At 38.9% G+C, this 18,964-nt stretch overlaps 2 protein-coding genes across 6 annotated transcripts in view; one reads left to right on the top strand and one right to left on the bottom strand.

The window, feature by feature from the left end:
• The window catches only part of LOC122553497 (uncharacterized), a 113,756-nt gene that overhangs the window by 35,107 nt on the left and 59,685 nt on the right, over window positions 1-18,964 (bottom strand). The gene's annotated exons all lie outside the window — the stretch shown is intronic.
• mis18bp1 (MIS18 binding protein 1) overlaps window positions 1-18,964 on the top strand; it is an 85,201-nt gene that overhangs the window by 10,433 nt on the left and 55,804 nt on the right. For 2 of the 4 annotated variants that reach the window (XM_087989738.1, XM_087989737.1), the window contains exon 2: window positions 15,983-16,684. In XM_087989738.1, coding sequence (XP_087845864.1) covers window positions 16,117-16,684 — 568 coding nt within the window. In that variant the 5' untranslated portion in view covers window positions 15,983-16,116. The remainder of the gene's footprint in view (window positions 1-15,982; window positions 16,685-18,964) is intronic. The other 2 variants (XM_087989735.1, XM_087989736.1) reach the window with 2 other exon arrangements.

The raw sequence follows: 18,964 nt of genomic DNA, 5'->3' as shown, positions 1-18,964 counted from the left end.
TCTGTGAGTCCACTTTCAAGGAGCTATGAACCTGTACCCCTAAATCTCTTTGTTCTAGTTCACTCCCCAGGGCCTGACCATTGACCGTAGGTCCTACCATGGTTTGCTTTATCAAAATGCAGCACCTTGCATTTATCTAAATTAAACTCCATCTATCATTCCTCAGCCCACTGGCCCAGTTGATCAAGATCTCGCTGGATTCCCAGACAACCTTCTTCACTGTCCACCATACCACCAATCTTAGTGTTATTTGCAAACTTATTAAGCATACCTCCTAAATTCTCATCCAAATCATCTTTATAAATCACGAACAACAGTGGACTCAGCACCTATCCCTGTCGCTCACTGCTGGTCGCAGGCCTCCAGTCTAAAAAAAACTGTCTTCTGCCATCAAGCCAATTATGTATCCAGTTAGCTAGCTGTCCTTGGATCCTGTGGGATTTAACCTTACTCAACAACCTACTGTGCAGTACCTCATTAAAGGCTTTGCTAAAGTCCATGTAAACAACATTAGCCACTATGCCATTTTTGAGAGGCTGCAGGGAAATGCCTGGGAACTATACATCAGTGAGCCTAACATCTATGATGGGTAAATTGTTAGAGGGGATTCTGACAAATAAGATCTACAGGTATTTGGAGAGGCAAAAACTCATATGGGATAGTCAGCATGGCTTTGTGTATGGGCAATAACATTTCATGAATTTGGTTGAGTTTTTTTGAGAGTGTGACCAAGAAAGTAGATGAGGGCAGAGCAGTAGATGCTGTTTACATGGACTTTAGCAACACCTTTGAGATACTACATGTAGGCTGTGGAGTAAGGTTAAACCTCACAGGGTCCAGGAGAGCTAGCTAATTGGATACAAAATTGGCTTGACCTTTAGACAGAGGTTGGTGGTAGAGGATTGTTTTTTGAGACTGGAGGCCTGTGACCAGCAGTGAGCCATGGGGATAGGTGCTGGATCCACTGTTATTTGTGATTCATAAAAATGATTTGGATGAGAATTTAGAAGCTATGGTTAGTAAGGTTGCAGATGACACTAAGATTCGTGCAATAGTGGGCAGGTTATCTGGGAATGCAGTGAGATCTTGATCAACTGGAATGTACAGCTCTGCGCTATACAACATTCCAGATTCAGTTTAGTTAGATAAACACAAGGTGTTGCATGTTAATAAAGCAAACTGGGGTAGGACCTGCAGTCAAGGGTCCTTAAAAGTTATGGGAATAAGTCAGGAGTATCAAGAACATGATGTTCTTACTGTGGCCTCAACTATACATTTCAGCCTAACCTTGAAAAGCATTTTACTCCTTTGTTAAAGATAGTCAGAAATGTACCTCCTCTGCCTTCCAGTGTTCAATGACCCTGCCTCTACTGCATTTAGGGAAATATACAGAAGGGCTCTGCAAGGTATTCCAAAAACATTCAGGGAGGAAAAGATTTTTCCTTATCTCAGTCTTAAATTCTCTGAGACTATGTCATCTGGACCTATACCTTCTCATCAGGACCTATACCTTCTCATCAGGGGAAACATCCTCTCAGCATTTATCAAACCTATTGACAATACTATATAATTAGAGTCCTAGTATATTCCAAACTGTTCCATTTGCCAGCATTTGGCTCATATCCCTCAACCCTTCCTATTCATATAGATGCCTTTTAAATGTTGCCTCCACCACTCCCTCTGGCCACTCATTCCATATACCCACCAAAAGGTTACGACTCAGGTACCTTTTTAAATCTTTCCCATCTCACCTTAAACCTATGTTTTCTAGTTTTGGGCTACCCTACCCTGGGAAAAAGACCTTGGTTATTCACTCTTTCCTTGCCCCTCATGATTTTGTAAATCTCCCATAAGGTAACCATTCAGCCTCTGATGCTCCAAGATAAAAGAGCCCCAGGCTATTCGGCTTCTGCCTATAACTGCTTTCAGCTGGCTTTTTTCTCCATTTAAATAATCCTCTTCTGTTATTATGCCTTACAAAATGAACAACTTCACATTTTCCCACATAGTGCTCCATTTGCAAACTTATTGTTCAGTGAGAACACTTACTATCTGTTTTTTATATTTCGTTTTAGCTTTCATTTTTTAGTCATCTTTGACATTTTTTTAGATTAGATTAGATTACTTAGTGTGGAAACAGGCCCTTCGGCCCAACAAGTCCACACCGCCCTGCCGAAGCGCAACCCACCCATACCCCTACATTTACCCCTTACCTAACACTACGGGCAATTTAGCATGGCCAATTCACCTGACCTGCCCATCTTTTGGATTGTGGGAGGAAACCGGAGCACCTGGAGGAAACCCACGCAGACACGGGGAGAACATGCAAACTCCACACAGTCAGTCGCCTGAGGTGGGAATTGAACCCGGGTCTCTGGCGCTGTGAGGCAGCAGTGCTAACCACTGTGCCACCGTGACATTCTTTTTGGTTTGAGTCCAGTTTTCTGACTTTCACTCATCATTATGGCCTTTTTCTTTAAATGCAAACTCTTTAACTTCCTTAGATGGTTGTGGATGATGCATCCATCCCTTGAAGTTTATTTTTTCTCAAGCTCTAGAAATACATATTCAAAGTGTTTAGACAAAGAACCAAAAGTGAACTGTACCTTTTCTGAATATTCACTCTCATCACCTTAAATGTTATGCTCTGGAATCTCTTATGATCTACCCTGTATTCTAGTTTCCCACTTCACTTTGTGTCTACATGCTTCATAATTGTCCTGATTCAAAATACTTCTTAGATTCACTCTTCTGTCCCTCAAGCTGAACATAAATATTTGATCATATTACAATCACTGCTGTCAAGGTGCACTTTCACTGTCATTAATTGCTGTAATCCTGTCTCATTGCATATTACCAGGTGTGGTAATGTCTGCTCTCGAAGATAAGAAATTGATGTGAAAGTACTCTTTAAAAACACGTTAAGAGACAAGTCTTGTAAATATGATTTGTCTGATCCATATGCAGATCAAAATCACCCATTTGTATCTCCATATCCATTCACAAGCTTTCATTCATTCTGAAGATTGACCAATAGGCTCAAAATGTTATCTCTCTCGCTCGCTCTGTCTCGCTCGCTCCAGATCTAGCCAGACCTGCTTCAGCAATTTCTGTTTTTGTTTCAAATTTCCGATATCCACAATTCCTTTTTTATATACCCCGTTATTTTTTCTTGTGTACTTCACCAATAGTGTGCTACTATATCACCTATTAATGACATATGCCTTCAGATATGGAAACTTTAGTTCTGTCTACTAAATGTTTTTGTAAACTCAAGCTTTATCTGCTGATTCACTCTTGGGTTTTCATTCTTTATTCCTTCCTGCCGTGCTCTAATCATCATTTCCCTTACTGCTACACTTCACGTTTGCCTTGCCTTATCTGTTCAATGTACTACATCATCCTAAATATGATCTTTTGCCCACACTATTTAGTTTAATGTTCACTCTATCACCTTATTTATATGACTTGACAGTAAAATTGTGCCAATCAGTACTGGGGCCAGACCCCAATGATTTGTAACCTATTTCTCTCATGCCAATCTTTAAACCACTTATTTAACACTCGCTTTATTTAGCCTTTTGCGTAGTAATTTTGAGTAGTAATCCAAGATTATTGCCTTTTGATATTATCCTCTTCATTTTACTCCTACCAGCTCATATTCCCTCAGCAATTAAGGGATTTTTATAGTTATTCAAAATCGTGAGAGGTCAAGACATTGATGCAAGAGTTGAATTCTAGAAATACATCTTCAAAGTGATCAGACAAAGAACCAAAGGTGATGAGGAGAAAAATGTTTGCAGCATCTGTCTATAATGTGGAGTTAATTGCTTGAGAGGATGGTAGAGATGCATGTAATTTCAACAGGGGATTAGATAATCATTTAAAGGGGAAACCATAGCATAAGTATGGGGAAAGAATGGACAAATGAGTCAAGCTGGAATACCCTCTGAGAGATAAAAGTAGACCTGCAGAAATTGCTGTGGAGAGAGAAAGTTGTTTCAGCTGTGTGACCTTTTATCCGAACTTGGAAATTCACAAAGCTAAAAAGGCAAAGATACTTTGACTTGTTCGTTACAGCATTTTCAGTGCTTTCGTTCCCAGTTTCCAGAAAGACTATTTTAATCTTGCTTGGGTTGAATTACTGCCTGTGCTTTGTAGCCTTTCTATAAGCTGGGAATTACATTATAAAATGCAACATTATACTTTAGCATTGGACTGCACCAAATGCATCTGGATTCATTTCCAACAAACTAATAGTCTAAATGAACATTCCCTAAATTGTTACAAGTTTTGAATCAACAGATAGTTTTATTTGAATTAGGTAAATAAATAATCAGGCTGCAGTCTAGAATGGTAAGATACACAGCTCTCCAGTCTTGAAATTGATTGTTCAGAAATACCAGTTGTCCAGAAGTTTTTTTGAGCAGCCACAAACAACTTGCACAATTGCTTTAATATAGTTTGGGGCTAGAAGCATGACAGAATACATCTTTTGGATTAGTAAAACATATTTTATTACAAATTTGTGTTTTAGCGTATTTTATCTTTCAGATCAATGCTTATAACTGATGGTGTTTCATGTTCTCCCTCTTATGGTTAGGCATTGCAACATCATTCTATTACCACCAAATTCCAAAATCCAGAAATGGTGGTTTTATACATTCTGGACTGGAGCGATTTACAATGTGTGTATTGTTTGCAGTATGAACTAAAATATTCAATTCACTTTCTCTTTAAACAAGGATCTTTAAAATGTTTATAATCTAATCTTTCATAACTGCATTGCTAATAAAGCATGGACAGCTTGACTGTGCCGTGATTCCCAGTGCAACTGTGGAAGAGAACATTTTAGCTGATTCATTAATGTCTATCATGAAACGTCCAATGAATCAGTTATCCTACTTTGTCTGAAATGTCTTAACTAGTTGGAAATCAAAATCATTATCCTAGCCAAACCAACTGTGATAAATATACAAATATGCTGTCAGACTATTTGAGTATGTTTGCAAATGAAATAAAAATAGAGGGCAAATGGACTACCATAATACTGCAGTAAGTCAGTCATATAGCATGGAAACAGATGCTTCAGTCCAACCAGTCCATGTCAACTACACCAGTCCCAACTGCCCGTTCCTGGACCATAAACCCCTCACAGACAGTTTAGCTTAATTATAGATATCCCCTTTATTTACCAATAGCATCACTGTTACAACATAACACTGATACCTATAAGCTAAACTAACTAGGTTCTAATAACCCAGGAGAGTAGGGCACCAGCTCTTCAAGAGCCTTAGCATGCTGCTTTGCTGTCCTGTCACAAACAGGCTTCTTTATATAAAAAGCTTACAAAAACACTGCATGTTCTTAACTAGACAGATGACCGTGAAGGACATTAAGGGAGAGAAGTTAATTGATACCAAGTTTTGTTTCAAGGTCAGAATCAAACACACTTATTAGTTTCACAAGGGAATAGCTGTGAATGTCTACACAGAACAGACTCAGTGCTGTTAAGGCAAATGTTCTTGCCTTACAATCCCTGCCTGTCTTTTCTAGTGTGCAGCAAATGTGTTCTATAATTCAATATTGCATTTCAGTCTAAATGTTTAAGAGCAAGTTTTAAGGCTATAGAATTTCTCATTCCCTCCTTTTGTCATTTCGTGACAGTTATGCCCACATCCATTCCTTCCTCAGGATGTTCATTTCACAGGCAAACCACCTTCTGTTTAAAACAAAATTATCTCAATGTCTTTTTAAAATCTCTTTCCTTTCACCTTAAAAATGTGCCCCCTAGTCTTGAAATCCCCCATCCTAGGGAATAGACACCGATCATTAACCCCATCTGTACCGCTCATGATCGTATAAACCTCTATAATGTCACCTCTCAACCTCCCATGCTCCAGTGAAAAAAGTTGCAAGTGTTCACTGGTTCACAAGAAAGCATATTAAATAGATAATATGAGGCTCCATGAAACTGTAATAATTTGATTTGGTACTGTGACCATGGCCACAATTTGAAATGATGTGACATATATTTGAATGTTAATTGGCTTGAACCTGAAGGATGCAATTTAACAAATATTCTTAATGTTTAGTTTCTCCCATTACTCAAAAGGGAAGATATGAACATCATTCCTACTCTAAAACGTAGCTAGGTAATCTCAATGATCTTAATAAAGGCAAGATGGCTAAATCTTAACAGGGCAAAGTTATTTGTTTAGTACTGGCAATCATCATGTGACAGATGGTGGATATGGAGGAGATCCCAGCAGAGTGAAAGTTGGCCAATAAATTACCATAATCAAGAAGTGACAAAATCAGTTTATATCTGACATTTGAAACCTGACTATTATTAAATGCAGGAAACGTGAGTTCAAGCAATGCTGCTTAACTAATTTTCTTAAGAAATGAGAAACCATGATAATTATGAAATAAATCCAAGGTGATGATGCACCTTTTCTTCCAAAAGGTTTCTACCTGCATTGCATGTGAAACCTCTTGAATAAGCCTCAAGTTATAGAGGATGAGATCATATTAGAAATGGTTACGAAGCTGGCTGAAACATAATTGTTCAAGAAGTTGACAGTTGCACTGGAGAGGGAGTACTGATTTGGTCAAGTCATCAGAAACAGAGAGGGAATAATGCTCTAATTGGCTAATGATCTCCTGCAAGAGTCTGTATTATAGCCTGAGTTATTCAATATATTTATTTTGTGATGTAGGAAGCAACATATGCTAATTTGCCAATGATGCACAAATAGGTAGCATTACGTGCAATTCACAAAAAGGATGTTGATTTAAGTAAACTGGCAAAACTGTGACAGTTGACTTTGCATGTTAAATGAATGTAAAATCATCCATTTAAGACCGGAAAATAAAAGAGCAGTGTATTTTCTAATTGGTAAAACCCGGAAACAATGGAGGGGCCAGCAAATTGGCATAAGTTATAAAACAAGGTGACCAATAAGTTTTAGCTGGTCGTGAAGGAGAGATCACATTCAGAGTAGGACACAGCCTAAGTGATTATATAGTTCATGGAATTTAATGCAATGGGGAAGAGGTGTTTTTTGTTTGGCTCACAGTTTTCATGGTTGTACACAACACCAGGTTATAGTCCAGGTTTATTTAGAAACACTAGCTTTCGGGGCGCTGCTCCTTCTTCAGGTGGTTGTAACTGATGATAACCACCAGATGAAGGAGTTGTGCTTCGAAAGCTAGTGCTTCTAAATAAACCTGGTGTTGTGATTTTTAACTTTTGTACCTGACATTTGGTCAGGAACAGAAGGGTGTGACTACCAGCGAGGTAGGTAGAGGGATCCAGGAGGTTGTGCTGAAGTAGCCTTAGCCCTTGAGCTTTTCTCTTTTACAAATAATAATTCTTGTTAGATCTTTCATTAATTTTAAACTTTTTTTTGTTAGCAGTGATACTAAGGAATATGGGACACAGGTGGTTACATTGTTGAATCGCACATCCATCATGACTTCATTGAATGTGGAACAGGCTAGAGAGGCTAAATGATTGCTTCCATTCTACACTAGGACGTACTGCTGTCTAATTTGGAGAAAAGCCTTGGGTCTAGATATTTTAGACACACCATTTAAAGTAAGGCAGAAAAGCAAGCTGCAAGGCAACACAATATTAAACTACATAATAATAGTACAGGTCCAGATTGAGCAAGCCTGCTCGTATTCTGGACAGACTGTATCTTGAATGCTGGAGATAGTGCAGACAAAGTAGCAGAGACAAAAGTTCTGGAATCTTTTAAACAATTGCGTGTTTTGATAACAATTTTATTATTTTTTCACATGGATGAATTGAGTTTGGTTGACTGGTCTTTATTATTTGTAATTATGTCAAGGAACTGCAGCCTTTATTAATATATTAGAACACATAGTTATTCATTAATGACTTATGATGCTTGTCGTCAAGCAAACTTCTGAATGTCCTCAAACTTGTGAATTTGCATCTATAAATCAAGATCACAAATCTGTCATCTTCACAATCAGATGCTGTCTCTTTTTAGTGAATCAGTAAGAACCAATAAATTGTGCAATTAATTGTTTAGCTTGGCTACCTTATTTCTTTTTGTGTGTGGTTTATTTTTGTGTTCCAAATCAACAACTGCAGCATAAAAAAAATTCTGTTTGAGCTTTTTACAAATACCTAGGATTCTTAGGTTCTGGTTTCACCTACCACTTCCCAAAACAAATTTCTTGCATATACACAAAATAGCAAAAATCTCAATTAAATGGAGAGTAGACTTAAAGATCCTTATGAATTCCATTATAATCTACTTGTCAGGCATTGATTACATTTTCATCTTTGAGAAATGACCTTCTGTGGCCCTGTTTTAATTCCTTGAGTGTTAATTCATGCACTGCATAATGAGTTAATATTGAATATGTAACAAGGTTTTCAAATTTTGTTTTCAGTACCATTTAAATTTAATATAATACCAGATTTAAGGTTGAAAAATTCAAAATAATTTCAAGATCTACTTTTTAGGCACAAGTGATTATTGTTAATTAAGACCGTTTTGATAGTTAGATTAGATTAGATTAGATTACTTACAGTGTGGAAACAGGCCCTTCGGCCTAACAAGTCCACACTGACCCGCCGAAGCGCAACCCACCCATACCCCTACATTTACCCCTTGCCTAACACTACGGGCAATTTAGCATAGCCAATTCACCTGACCTGCAGATCTTTGGACTGTCGGAGGAAACCCACGCAGACACGGGGAGAATGTGCAAACTCCACACAGTCAGTCGCCTGTGGCAGGAATTGAACCCGGGTCTCTGGCGCTGTGAGGCAGCAGTGCTAACCACTGTGCCACCGTGCCGCCCACTTTACTCTATTGTATACAAATGTAAATCAGGGTTCTCTTTAAATGGTGAAAAACTTGAAACCAGTCCAACTCAATTTCATTAAATGTTATGAACAGGTAAATAATAATAAAGAAAAATACAATTTTCCTTTTAGAATTAACTTGTAGCACACTTTCTTTATATGTACACTGTCCTGATTAAATTTCACTTTTCTCTATTTAACCTACTTTTCTAATTAAATTGTTCAGAAATGTTATTATGCACATCTGGAGTAGGTAATTTTTGAATCCAGGACTCAGTCCAGGAGTAGGCCCACTATCATTGGGCCACAAGAGGGTCAGCTTACTGCACTTTTTGTTCCCAGGTTGTCTCTTAAGTACGAACTGGGCTTGAGTCTGCTTAGCTCTGAGATCCGGTGTTTTCAGACTAGTATGTTAAGATCGAGGTGGGAATCCCTGATGACACAATCCAATATCTAATAATTTGGCAATGATTCACCAGCTTGATATCAGTATCAATGGTGATTTTCTTTGTAGATTTGACTTCCTGTATCTCCAGGTTCTCTTTAATGTAGTAGAATCTAGTCCATCAGACAGTCAGGAATTTCCTTAAAATGTTCCTGAATACACATTCTGCTAATCTTGACCAGTGGATCATTAAAATAGGATGAAGGCAATAAACACGATCTGATAGTTGTTGTGGAGATCGTGAATGATATTCAGAAGATGTCATTGGTGAAATAGTTAAAGATGAATGGTCCACAATCGATTTGGGTTGAGTTGACGAATAGTAGGGGAAGTTACTAATAGGAGTGATCCACAGACAACCTCATAATAACCACTATGAAACATTGGCTGCTCATAAGGCTTTTGAGACCATCTCATAGGATACATGCCCTGGAAATGAGCAGATAGCAGATTACACTAGATTTAATAATGTGTAAAGTGACAGGATTAATTAATTTGCTCAGGTAAAAGGTGCATAGAGATATCAGCAAGTAAAATATGATTCATTTTTTTACATGTGGTCTGAAGAAGACAATGTTAGAACCAAGACTAATATTTTGCACTTAAAATAAGGGCAACTGTGAGGGCATGAAAGCTGAAGTGAGCCAGGAGACTTGTCTCAGGGGTAGGCCAATAGAGAAACAGTGACCAATATTTACAGGGATAGTGGTTGTGGGTATGTTGACCGAGCTGGGAGGTATATTTACAGATGTTTCATCCCTTGTCTAAGTGATGTCTTCAGTGCTTTGGAGTCTTCTGTGAAGCACTGCTGTACTGTGTCTTCTGGAATTTATTTGGTTCTGTTTCCGCTGTTTCCAGTTGCCAGTTCTGGTTGTTTGTTATAGTGGCTGGTATATTGGGTCTAGGTCAAAGTGCTTGTTGATGGAGACCTGTGGCTGAGGACCAGTTAAACAGAGGACAGCCAGAGAATTTCTAAAAGCATGGCACTCAGCCACAGACAAGCACGTTGACCTAGACTCAATATAGTGGCCACAACAAACACAGCAACAGAAACGGAACCAAATAAATTCCAGAAGACACAGGAGGTTCCAAAGCACTGAAGATATCACCTAAACAGGGGACGAAATGTCTGCAAATCAACTTCCCAGCTCGGCAATCATACCCACAACCACGACAACTGGCACCTAAGCTACAAATCTTTACACAAACATTGAATTTGCAGGGGTATTTCAGAATATTCAGAATAAATATATACAAATACATATAAAATGAATATATTTCTAGTGAAAGGAAGCTTCAAGAGAGGACCTACCATCTATTATTTATTAAATAAGCTAAGGAAAGCATCAGGCTTGAGGAAAATGCACATAATTGTGTCAAAGTGATTGGGCTAATTGTAAAGAAGGCCAGAGAAAATGATTGAAATTAATCAAGAGGAAGAAATCTAATGATGAAAGACAAGCTTGCCAGAAATATAAAAATGGATTGTAATAATTTCTACAGCTGTTTAACAAAGAAAAACATAAGTAAGGTAAAGTTGTCAGACCATGGGGCAACGCTCTCCTTAGTGAAAGATGATTGGTGGTTTAAACTGAGGGTAGCCATACCTCAGGCGATGTTGAGAAGGTGAATCCTTTATTGTAACCTCAGCCGATGAGGGAATTTGACCCATGTTGGCATCACTTTACGTGCAAGCTGGCTGTCGAGCCAACTAAACTAATCCACATCCTCGGTGAGTTTGTAGAAAAGGAAATGGTGGATGAAGGAAACAAATATTTGCTTTCGTCTTCACTGAAGAATACAAAATAGCTAGAAATCAAGAGTTGGAAGGAAGAAAATAACTCAAGTTACAATCATTATGGAAAGAATACCGATGAACAGACATAGCTGGGGGCAGACTCTAGGTCTGTGGGCTTAATTTTAGACGTTGAAGACTAAATAATGGAAAAGTTCTATCAGATTGGAAAGTAGCAAATATTGCTCCTTTATTCATAGGAATTGGAAGTGGGGTATGCAAGAAGCAAGAAACAATGGACCAGGTAGTCTGTCTTGAGAAAAAATGAGTAATTTGGGAGGCTAGTGATATTATCACTAGAGTGTAAATGCAGAAACTTAGCTTATATTTTGGGATCCTGGGTTTGAATCCTGCCACAGCAGATGGTGAAATTTGAATTCAATAAAATATATCTAAAATTAAGACTCTTGTGATGACCGTGAAACCATGGGTGATTGTCGGAAAAACCCATCTGGCTCACTAATGTCCTTTTAAGGAAGGAAATCTGCCAAACTTACCTGATCTGGCAGAGATGTGACTCCAAAGTGGTAGACTCTCAACTGCCTTCTGAAATGGCCGAGCAAGCCACTCATTATATCATTTGTTACAAAGTCTAAAAGAAAAATGAAACTGGACAGACCACCTGGCACTGACCTAGGCACCAGAAATAACAACAGCAAAACAGTTCTATTGAACCTGCAAAGCCTTCCTTACTAACATCTGGGGGTTAATGCCGAAATTGGGGCAAGTGTCTCATGGACTGACTAGTCAAGCAACAACCTGACGTAGACATACTCACAAAATATACCTTACATGCGATGTCCCAGTGCTACCATTAGCATCCCTGGATATGTCCTATTATTCCAGTAGGACAGACTCGACAGAGGTGGCAGTACAGTAGTATACAGTCAGCAGCAAGTTGCCCTCTGATTAAACATGGGCGAGGAAACCTCCTGCTGAATATGATGTACAGTACTGTCCTCGCTTGACTAATAAATCAGTATTACTCCACATTGAACAGCATTCAGAGGAAGCACTGAGTGTGCTCTGGGTGGAGAATTTCAATGTTCACCAGCAAGAATAGCTCAACAGCAGCACTACTGGCAGTGCAGTGGCTCAGTGGTTAGCATTGCTGCCTCAGAGCACCTGGGACCCAGGTTTAATTCCAACTGCAGGCAACTGTGTAGAGTCTACACGTACAATCCCCCTGTGTTTGCATGGGTTTCTCTGTGCTCCAGTATCCGGTACCAAGGTGTGCCGGTTAGGTGGATTGGTCATGCTAATTTGCCCATAGTGTCCAGAAATGTGTAGGTTAGGTGGATTAGCCAAAGGATAGGGTAGGGTCTGGGTGGAATGCTCTTTGGAGAGTAGGTGTAGACTTATTGGGCTGAATGAGATTTTATGATGATTTCTATAAGCTGCTAAACTGCAGTAGGTTGTGAGGGAACCAATGATGGAAAAACATACTTGACCTCATCTTTACCAATCTGACAGCTGCAGGTGCATCTGTCCATGGCAGTATCAAAAAGAGTGACCACTGCACAGTCCTGGTGGAGACAAAGTCCCACCTTCACACTGAGAATGCCCTCCATTATGCTGTGTGGCACCATTACCACGCTAAATGGGACAGATTTTGAACAGATCTAGCAGCTCAAGACTGGATATCCACAAGGTGCTGTGGGCTGACAACAGCAGCAGAATTGTACTCTAGCACAAGCTGTAAGCTCATAGCCTGGTATGTCCTCACCCAATCAGTACCATCAAGTTAGGGGATCAACCCTGGTTCAATGGAGAGTGCAGGAGGGTATGCCAGGAGCAGCACACCTAAATTGAAGTGTCAACACTGAACCTTCCAAAGATGGATCACCTACTTAGCACTTCTTGTAGAAGATTGTTGCTGAAGACTTCACCCAGTACTGAGCTCCTCCATTGTTGAGATGCAATTATATGCTGATCATCTCCAGTGAATTGTCCACCCCATTCACAACTGGATGTGCAATTCTGCAGTGTGGTCGGTTATGGAATCACTTAGCTCTGTATATCTTTTGCTGTTCGACATGCAGTAGTCCTGTTTTGTGACTGTTGTATAAAATGCCGTCCTTCATTCTTTCAGTTAAAAAGCATTGGTCAGACAACATTGCAGATGTTGTGTTCCTGCATCAGTTACAGACCAGACAGATGGTGCTTTAAGACACAACATGAATCAACATAGTGTGTATAACCAGTTAGTTGTGTGTATATAATGTACAGGGACATTAGCACAGAACCTGTGATATTATAGCATGTAAATAGTGTTGTTGAAAACCCTCAAGACATCTGTCTCAACAAAACCCCTTTTTTTTTGTGTGGACGTGCAACACTTGCAACCTGCAAATGAATTGAAAAAGTATATCTGGAGTGGGTGGGAAAGTGAAGTTAATGCCCAAAATCAGTCATGATCATAACGAGTGGTGGAGCAGGATCGATAGGCTGTATAGTCTACTTCTGTCCCTATTTCTCATGTTCATTCCTCTGTTTATTTCTGCTGAATTAGCACTAGTTCTTCACATTTTAGCACACAGTCATGAGTTTATTGGGAAATATTGGGCACAACTGGAAGATCAGCATAAACTTCATCCTGACATGCAGGAAGCCCCATGCCAAGGTTGGCAAATAAACTGAGTGTCATGATCGGGAATATCAGCTACTTTAGTATGTGTCTGATGAAAACTCAGTTCTGAAAATCTAAATTAATCCTTAAAAATCCAGCATCCAAACTGTGATCTTAATGGAGGAAATGTGTTATGTTAATGATCTCACCTGTGAGTTAATGAGCCAGCTGTTAAAACTGTTACTGATAATGATCAAGGTCCAAAGGTACTCTGTCACCTCATTTCAGTCTTCCAACCAGCATTCACATCTGCTAGTGGGAGAACCGGTGTTACTTGGATAGTGTGATATTGTCTTGTATTATTCCTATGTTCAGTACCTGATAGACTTAAAGGAAATTCTGAATTGCCTATGGTCAAACTGCTAAACTTGCCCTTAACATCCATAAAAGGGCAAAAAGGTAGTGAAGGTCTGTAAAGAATGGATTCCACATTGCTATATAGTCATACTTCATCATTGTATTACTTAATACTAGGTAGTTCAGCAAATTCCTGTCAAAGCCCTGCAATATAGATAACACAAAAGTAAGGAAAATAATTTGTTTAATTAGTATAAGATTAGAAGGGACTACTACAAAACTTTCAATCCCCGAACAGATTTCAATATCAGGAAACTGTATTTTCTCCCAAAGGATAATTTCTTGGTGGGGGGAAGGCGCTGGGACAGTTAATTTATATCAATTAATTTTAAAAGAAAATGATCAGTTCCTGTTAAGCAGAATCTAATGTCATTATTTTGAGAGAGTGGTAAGTAAATTTACTGTTCCATAATGTCTGTGTCTACTAGTACAAGTGGGCAGAATGGGAAAGTCATAACAGACAAGTAGTCATAGAGTTGTACAGCATAGAAACAGACCCTTTGGTCCAACCCGTCCATGCCGACCAGATATCCCAACCCAATCTAGGCCCACCTGCCAGCACCCAGCCCATATCCCTCCAAACCCTTCCTATTCATATACCCATCCAAATGCCTTTTAAATATTGCAATTGTACCAGCCTTCACCACTTCCTCTGGTAGCTCATTCCATACACATACCACTCTCTGTGTGAAAAAATTGCCCCTTAGATCTCTTTAAATCTTTCCCCTCTCACCCTAAACCTATGCCCTCTAGTTCTGGACTCCCTGACTCCAGGGAAAAAACTTTGTCTATTTATCCTATCCATGCCCCTCATGATTTTGTAAACCTCTAAAAGGTCATCCCTCAACCTCTGACGCTCCAGAGAAAACAGCCTCAGCCTGTTCAGCCTCTCCCTATAGGTCAAATCCTCCAACCCTGGCAACATCCTTGTAGATCCTTTCTGGACCCTTTCAAGTTTCACAACATCTTTCCGATAGGAAGGAGACCAGAATTGCATGCAATGTTCCAACAGTGGCCTAACCAATGTCCTGCACAGCCGCAACATGACCTCCCAATTACTGTACTCAATACTCTGACTAATAAAAAAAAAAGCATACCAAACGCCTTCTTCACTATCCTATCTACCTGCGACTCCACTTTCAAGGACTTATGAACCTGCACTCCAAGGTCTCTTTTTTCAGCAACACTCCCTAGGACCTCTTATGCTCACATCCAAATCATTTATGTAAATGACAAAAAGTAGAGGACCCAGCACCAATCCTTGTGGCACTCCACTGGTCACAGGCCTTCAGTCTGAAAAACAACCCTCCACCACCAACCTCTGTCCTCTACCTTTGAGCCAGTTCTGTATCCAAATGGCTAGTTCTCCCTGTATTCTGAGAGATCTAACCTTGCTAACCAGTCTCCCATTGGGAACCTTGTCGAATGCCTTACTGAAATCCATATCACATCTGCCGCTCTGACCTCATCAATTCTCTTTGTTACTACTTCAAAAAACTCCAAGTTTGTGAGACATGATTTCCCACACACAAAGCCATATTGACTTTCCCTAATTAGTGCTTGCCTTTCCAAATACATGTACATCCTGTCCCTCAGGATTCTCTCCAAGGACAGTGTTAGCTTCCTGGACTTATTGGCTACCTTTTAAACTTTATTTTTACTAACTGAGTAAAAAATGTGATTTGTATTAACTACTTTGTAATGGGTTGAAATTCAAATCATTTACATCTTATTCCTACTTGCGTGCAGAGTTTGATTTTGAATAATTTTAATATGCATTGTGTTAATTACATAATTTTAAGTATTGCTGGCTTTTGATACTGTGAGGTCAGAGGACGGGGAAACTTGAGGGCACGCAAAGCAGTTTTGCTCGTAACTAAAAGTATTATTTTGTTTACTGAACAGATTTTTCATTCAGCATGGATATCCAGTCTTTGAGACATAGGGTTAGTTTTTTGATCATTTACAGATGCATATAAAAGATATAAATTTCCAGTGAAGAACAGTAGAAGTGAAAAGGAAAATAATTTTTTTTCAGTATGGTGTCTGTTACTCCATCCAAGAAGAACATTTTCAACAACACTGAAATGGACAGAGAACAGAAAACAACCTGGAAATCAGTACCTCTTCATCAGATTCCAAACGGTACTCCATTAAAAGACTTACATAAACTCCCATGTATTTCAACAAGTATCCAAAGGGAGAATACCAATCTGAAACCTCCAGACACATTCCCTATTATCTCATTAAAAGCTAAGAAAAATCCTCAAGTAATTCATCAACTTCAATCCACAGCCCTGGAAAATGAGGGAACGTTTCATGTAATTCCTCCTGAAATCAGTGATATAATAGATTCTGATCCAACAAGTGTGAAAGTAAGCCAGAGTCATGTCAAATCTGATTTAAATCCTATTGGATCTACGTTGGTCAAGCAAATAGTCTGTGAGAGTCCTGCTAAAATGTTCCAAAAAATGAAAGCTAAACTTCACGGTGACCATCTTCATATCCCTGAAAATCACCATCTTCGAACTCCCCAAAAAAGAACTTGTGGTTTGAATGGGGCTGTTGCATCTGTGAATGGACGTGTAATAGAAAACACATTTTCAGGTATGAACCAATATTGACTGAATATTGATTATTATTCAGGGTTATTCATATTAAATATATTGATTATTTTATCATTGAATGCAGCTAATTGTATTGAGCAGCATGTACTGGTGCACCAACATTTGATGAGACAATCCAAGTTTGTTCTATGTATAATTTGATAGTGTAACAAAAGAAAATCTAAACACCTCTCCTTTCATGGATGGTGGGTGTTGTTGGTCAGGATATATTGCCTATCTTTAATAGTGCTCAAGAAGCTGTCACTGAGGTACCTTGAGTCGCTGCAATCAATCTGCTTCATCTTTTCTACAGCAGTTTTATCCAACTGAGTGACTTCTATAGAGATGGCTATTAAGAGTCAATCAGTAGAGAGAGTTGCATCTAAACCAGGTCGAATGATAAAAATGATAATTTTCTTCCCTCAAGGGCATTAGTGAATCAGATTGGATTTTTTGACCAACAACAATAGTTTCATTGTCACTTTTGCTGAAGTTAGCAATTTTTCCCAAATATATTAGGGAATTAAATTTACATTTCACCAACTGCTACAATAGAAGTTGAATCTGAGAACATTAGCCTGAACCTCTGGATTACAAGTCCAGTAACGTTGCTATCAGGCCATCATCTTCCCAGTCTTGTCAGTCGCGACATACTTTGCCACTTTAGTATTTGCTAAATAAATGTGAAATACAACAGATCATTTTAAGATTTTTTTTCCACCCACTTTAAGCCATGAGCTTTTGTAATGGCTTTCATGACAGTTAGACACGAGAATTGAGTGCAATCAATATTAACAAAAGTTAAGACAACCTGTTTTCTCAACCTGCACATGTACCTTGAAATTTGAACATTTCTGCTGAATCTTGAAACCTTAAATGTAACAAAAAAAAGCTTTCTATTAACTTTCTTGACTATTGTCTCATGGCTACTTACATTAAAATATGGTAAAAAGATGTAATAATAGCAATGATCATTCAACACGAGAGCTATTTTAATGCATTTTATATTGGTGATATCTAAATATCTATTTTTTATATTTTATTAACACTGGTAAGTTATTGCATGTCACATTTAAGTCTGTTCTAAGCTCATTTCACTACTTATGAAGATTCAACTCTTTTTGCCTCTCCTTGCCTTTTCAACTTAACCCATTTGTTTGGAACATATGCTCCAAATTGAGGAAAATTAGATACAACAATATTCTGAATTCCCACTTCTAATGGATGATTTCTATATTCCCTCCTGCCCCACTCCATGACTTATAACAAGTACAATATGGAAACTTCTTAGCAACTCAGATTTTATTTGAAATTGATACTGTTTTAGGCAACAAAGTCAAAAGGTATGGTGCTGATGAAGCCATTATGCTTGAAACTTTGACTCTCCTGCTCCTCGGAAGCTGCCTGACTGTCTGTGCTTTTCCAGCGCCAACATTTTGACTCTCATCTCCAGCATTTGCAGTCCTAATTTTCTTCTCACTGCTTTAAGCATACTGGCTGTGGGGTATCTTTTCTTTATTCCAGGGTATCGTATGGAAGTTGAATTTGTAGTTGTTTCACTTCTAAAGCAATGTTATATTGTTGTTTTAATGTTTGCTAGTTCCAAAACATTTCATAACCAATGTACTTTTGAAGGTTCTGGAAAAGCTTAGCAGGTCTGGCAGCATCTGTGAAGAGAAATAAAATTAACATTTTGGGTATGGTGACCCTTCCTCAGAACTGCAGTTTCGTCAGTTGGGAGGTAGGTCACGAAACCTGGAACATTAACTTTGATTTCTCTTCATAAATGCTGCCAGACCTGCTGAGCTTTTCCAGCAACTTCTGTTTTTGTTTCTGATTTATAGCATCTGCAGTTCTTTTCGGTTTTTACTTTTGAAGATTAGTGCTTGTGATTAAGCAAACACAGCAGTGCAAAGAAATAAAAAGTTAATCTATTTTGGAGGTTAACCTTTCCCCTCAGTTTGCCACTAATTTTGAACACAAGTACTGGAGTGGATCTGGAATTGACAACTCATCCTTCAGCTGAGCCAAACTGCAATGATGTTTAGATTAGATTAGATTATTTACAATGTGGAAACAGGCCCTTCGGCCCAACAAGTCCACACCAATCCGCCGAAGTGCAACCATTCCCCTACATTTACCCTTTCACCTAACACTACGGGTAATTTAGCATGGCCAATTCACCTGACCTGCACATTTTTGGACTGTGGGAGGAAACCGGAGCACCCGGAGGAAACCCACGCAGACATGGGGAGAACGTGCAATCTCCACACAGTCAGTC

Source organism: Chiloscyllium plagiosum, unplaced genomic scaffold (assembly GCF_037043375.1).
Source record: "Chiloscyllium plagiosum isolate Xiang-an unplaced genomic scaffold, Cpla_swu_hap1 HiC_scaffold_8, whole genome shotgun sequence".
NCBI classification, from domain to species: domain Eukaryota; kingdom Metazoa; phylum Chordata; class Chondrichthyes; order Orectolobiformes; family Hemiscylliidae; genus Chiloscyllium; species Chiloscyllium plagiosum.
The sequence above is the reverse complement of the archived record's forward strand: the minus strand, read 5'-3'. Positions and strand labels throughout refer to the sequence as shown.